This window comes from Cibotium barometz, chromosome 4 (assembly GCF_041138505.1).
Source record: "Cibotium barometz isolate CiBa-2024 chromosome 4, ASM4113850v1, whole genome shotgun sequence".
In the NCBI taxonomy this organism is placed as follows: domain Eukaryota; kingdom Viridiplantae; phylum Streptophyta; class Polypodiopsida; order Cyatheales; family Cibotiaceae; genus Cibotium; species Cibotium barometz.
This window is the reverse complement of record NC_141049.1, coordinates 31,583,594-31,587,868: the sequence shown is the minus strand read 5'-3', so window position 1 is coordinate 31,587,868 and position 4,275 is coordinate 31,583,594. Positions and strand designations below refer to the sequence as shown.

Below are 4,275 nucleotides of genomic sequence, written 5' to 3'. Positions count from 1 at the left end.
AAATCAGATATAGAAAAGGAAAATTTAATGTCATGGTGGCAGATGCTCTAAGTTGAGTACCCATGATAAATGAGTTTTAATTAACTAGAAAGTGAGTTGCTGGCTCACTGAAAAGGAAAATGTGCTAATGTCCCTAGCTATAAAGTAGTTTAGAATTACTTGATTAAAAAAGATAACTCTCAAATAGAGAGTAAAGAAAATGCAGCTTCTAGTGATAAAAGAGAGTTACTTAAAAAAGACAATGGTTTAAAGGAATCATTTAAAGAAGAGTCAATAAGTGAAAAAGATCGTTGGAAAAAAATTTCCATAGATAAGGGTACTTATTATATAAAGGTCGCATTTGTGTATCCAAAGAAGAAAATATTCGTTAGAATATTTTACTAGAATATCATGACAATCCAAGTGCAAGGCATCCGAGAATTTCTAAGACCTATGCACTTGTCAAAAGATAGTTTTATTGGGCAAGTTTAAAGAAGGACGTCTATGATTATGTTATAAAATGTCCTAAGTGCCAAGTCAATAAAGCTGAGGGTCTAAAAGTAGGTAGATTATTACAACCACTACAAAACACTAATCTCATCATATACATGAGCAACAGCACATATATAGCCACTGTAAATGTGTGACAAAGTTCCTTGGGACAATGACCTTGGAGAAACAGGGAAAAGTCACCATCTAGATCAGACCACTCAGCATCAGGAGTGTTGGTACAATGACCTTGGAGAAACAGGGAAGTGTAACCACTAGATTTGACCACTTCGCATCAGGAGGGTTGGGGCACCCATCTCCAGAAGTGTTTCTTAACACCAATAGCTACCTTTTTATGTGAGTGAGCTACTCCATTAAGTGAGTAAGCTACTCGATTAAGCGAGTGAGCTATTCCATTACGGTGGTGCAGAACAGACTGTCCAGTTTCGATGGCATTCCATCCAACCATTTCATCTTCAATGGTGTAAAATCCAGTATCAGGTAAGTCCTCAACAGTAGCATCCATTGAATGTATAATATATGATGTTAAAAGTCCTGGATAGGACAGAGACTCCCTCTCTTCCTGTTTCTGTCTGTAAGAATCTGGAAGAATTCTGACCCTACTCTTGGCTCCTAGATGACAACCCAACTCCTCAAAAATCCCTCTGAAGCAGGCCTCCTCCACATTTTCTCCCGGACGCATTTTCTCGGAGAGGGGTCGGTTGCGAGGCCGAATGCTGCCATCTGCCATCTCTTGGTGTGCTTCGACTAACATCTGCCCTGCGTCATTCTTGATCTTTACACTTGCCACATGCACAGTGCGTTTTGGAGGGTGGGCATCTTCAAGAACAATCTCACCTTCTATCAGCTCTGTCCAAAGATTGGCCACCTGTTTGGTACCTGGAACTGTTCCCCACTGGGAGATACCCAATGGTAACCTATCATTGAGCCATGATGCAAGAGCCTCAGGAGATCCCAGCTGATCCGGGGTCACACAGTGAGCACTTCCAGTACAATCAGACTTTGACTCCTTGGAACAGTCAAAGAAACTGATAGCTCCACCATGTGTCAAATAGTGTGAAAATTCGGGAGCTCGAGAGATGTTACTATGCAGCAGATCAAAATACGGCACAGTCTGGAGAGCATTGACAGATGGAATGGCAGAAACCAGGTCAGTAATGGCCACTTCAGCCAATGCCTTTGCACAAAAAAACTGTTCATTGGGGTCTTCAGCACCAAAAGGCAAGCCCCCTGTGCCCTTGAGAGGCTGCATGGTGTATGTGTGCACAGGGTCCAAACCCCTCTCCCTGTCAAACTCAAGCACAAGTGATTCAAATCCACATGGCTGTACATCTAACATGGCATTCTCTTGTTTTGACCCATCTTCTTTGCTATCGGTGGCACTGAAAAACTGAGAAAGCCATCCCCCAAGACATGAGCTCAAATTGTTGGGAAAAACTGATGGTACCTTCTCATTGATTTGAAAGGAGCATCTTACACTGCCTGGGTTGAGAACACCATTGAGGCTATGATGGCATTTCTCACTTTCACGCATACACACAATGTTATATTTGAAGTGTTTGTGTAGCTGGCAGCTCAGTCTTCCAGAACAGTTCCATTGGCTGCTGAACTCTACCAGGAATGCTGACTTATCGGATATACTGTGATTTGATGGATCTGCTTTTGCAGGCAAGATACAACTGGCAGAACTTCGATTTGAAATGCAGAAACCACAGGAGTTCATTTCAGCAAGGCTTTCATATAGAGAAACTTCTCCTGTTAACAAAAATCCTTTCTTCAGTCAAAACCCCTGCCTGACACAACACGCCTCCTTCCCTGGCTCATGTGAAGCTGTATATTAAACCCAGCAACTCAGGAGGCACCATAACACTCTTTTCTGGGCACAGGAGGTTACATAACTTACCATTGTCTGCACATGGACACAAACCAGCACTCTCAGACAACCATGATTACAAACAAATTAACTATGTCTAAGTCAAACGTGAAGTTTGCAGGTTGTGACACAGAGGTTACGAGCACAGCCAAAACATCAGCTTCCAAATGCACAAAGTAAAATTGTTAAAGCAAAGTACAGAAATAGGCGGGCATTCCAAAGACAACCAACACACTGATTAAGAACGTGAATTCAAAAGAGCTCTTATAATCCTTCATTTAAAAAAAAAAAGCCGAATTTCCTGAAAAACAATCTGCTTCAAAGACCATGGCTACCACCATCATCATCATATGTTTGAGAGAAGGTCAGCTGGTTGGTGTTGCAAGACAGCCCAGACCTTAAATTATACCCCAAGTGGAGAAGGGACTGTAAAACCATCAACAGCCCCTCCACACCTTCACTCGCCCAGGCCGAGCGTATAGAGAGAGGGGAGGCCAGCAGCAAAGCTTAGCAAAACTGGAGTCTCCTCCAACAACGCAGACTCTTCCCGTTCTCAGATGTAGCACTTTCTCGGCTGTCCAGGACACCCTAACAAGGCTGTTGAGGTGCTCGGTTATCATCAGGATCTAAGATATGTCCTTGCAGAAAGTTTCCTCACTGTAGGGTTCACCCAAAGAATGCAAAATGCTGGCAAAGTAGGCCTTATTTTGCATATGAGGCGATAAAAGCACATGCAACTTCTAGGGTATCAAAGCACAAAGAAAAACATCATGCCGTAAAATTATGCTTGACAGAAACAAGAAGACGCGTGCTACCTTCTCTGTCGCTCGCTCCCTCTCCCTGCCCCTCTCCACACACCACACCTCTCTCTCTCTCTCTCTCTCTCTCTGTGTGTCTCTCACAACACACACACACACACACACACACAACCATCTCTCTCTACATCCATGTAAAACCCACCTATTTATGCAGAGAAAATTTAGCCGGAGAAGCCACTTTCCTGCAGGGAATCGACGGACCGGAGCTGCCGTGAAAGATAATCTGAGCGAAACCCACGGCAAGGTGCGAGAAATTCGATTATCACAAAAATGTTAACAAAAAAAGTAGTGCTGTTCCACATTCACACACATCCACACGCATGGTCGGAGAGCCGCCCGTCAATACCACCACCATTATCGTTCCACGTTGCACCTCTCACGTCCTCACACGTGTCCTAATGTTATCTTCGCCCTCTTTCGACAAATGTTAATAGACCTAGAAAAAGTCGTCTTTTAAGTGGGTTTCCTTTGTCCTTCCTTGGATTTTTATACTGTGAAATTCTTCACTCAAACTTGATTTTTTGATTAAAACGTTACTGGCCACAAAGTTAAACAAACATCAAAACATACACTTAAAAACTACGTTTTATACACGAAATTTTGATTTTTTAAGGGCGGGGCAGCTCGCCCAAAAATAAAGCATGATTTCCCTTGCCTGTATATAAATCAAGCATGATTTCACTCTCAACAATGGCACGCTATGATGGACTCGCTTTTACAAGCATGCAATTTCATGAACTTGATTACCTCTCCTAATTACCCCTACAATGGGCTAGTTTTGTACATGGATGATGGGTGTCCTTATGTCTTCATGGCTCCTCATGGAGCCAATCACCATAAAACAATTCCACTTACCACACACTCGACTCTTGCATAGATTACCCTTTTAACATTATTGATTTAAGATACTCTTTAGTCAAAATTATTCAAAAAGGACAAAATCATTTTTTGAATGATGAAATTAAGTAGGCTTAATGGCACTTTCTTGTTGAATGAAATATTGAGGTGGGCATGTGTGAACAATTGCGATCATTCTTCATAATGGCAACAAGAAGGCAATAACATAGTGGGGCAAACTTAATGATGCCACATAAC

The 4,275-nt window shown here is 42.3% G+C and overlaps 1 protein-coding gene across 3 annotated transcripts; it reads right to left on the bottom strand.

Moving 5' to 3' along the window:
- Positions 1-529: 529 nt before the first annotated feature.
- On the bottom strand, positions 530-3,639 carry LOC147639159 (uncharacterized). 3 transcript variants are annotated; one of them, XM_086787928.1, is made up of 2 exons: positions 3,323-3,639; positions 530-2,398 (listed from the first exon to the last, which is right to left on the bottom strand). In XM_086787928.1, exon 2 carries the CDS (start codon positions 2,210-2,212, stop codon positions 764-766), a length of 1,449 nt encoding a protein of 482 aa, XP_086644054.1. In that variant the 5' UTR covers positions 2,213-2,398; positions 3,323-3,639; the 3' UTR covers positions 530-763. The 3 variants fall into 3 exon arrangements, with proteins under 3 accessions (XP_086644054.1, XP_086644070.1, XP_086644061.1); XM_086787944.1 differs by having other exon boundaries at positions 530-2,244; positions 3,323-3,482; XM_086787935.1 differs by lacking the exon at positions 3,323-3,639 and adding an exon at positions 3,178-3,314.
- Between the last annotated feature and the right edge of the window lie 636 nt (positions 3,640-4,275).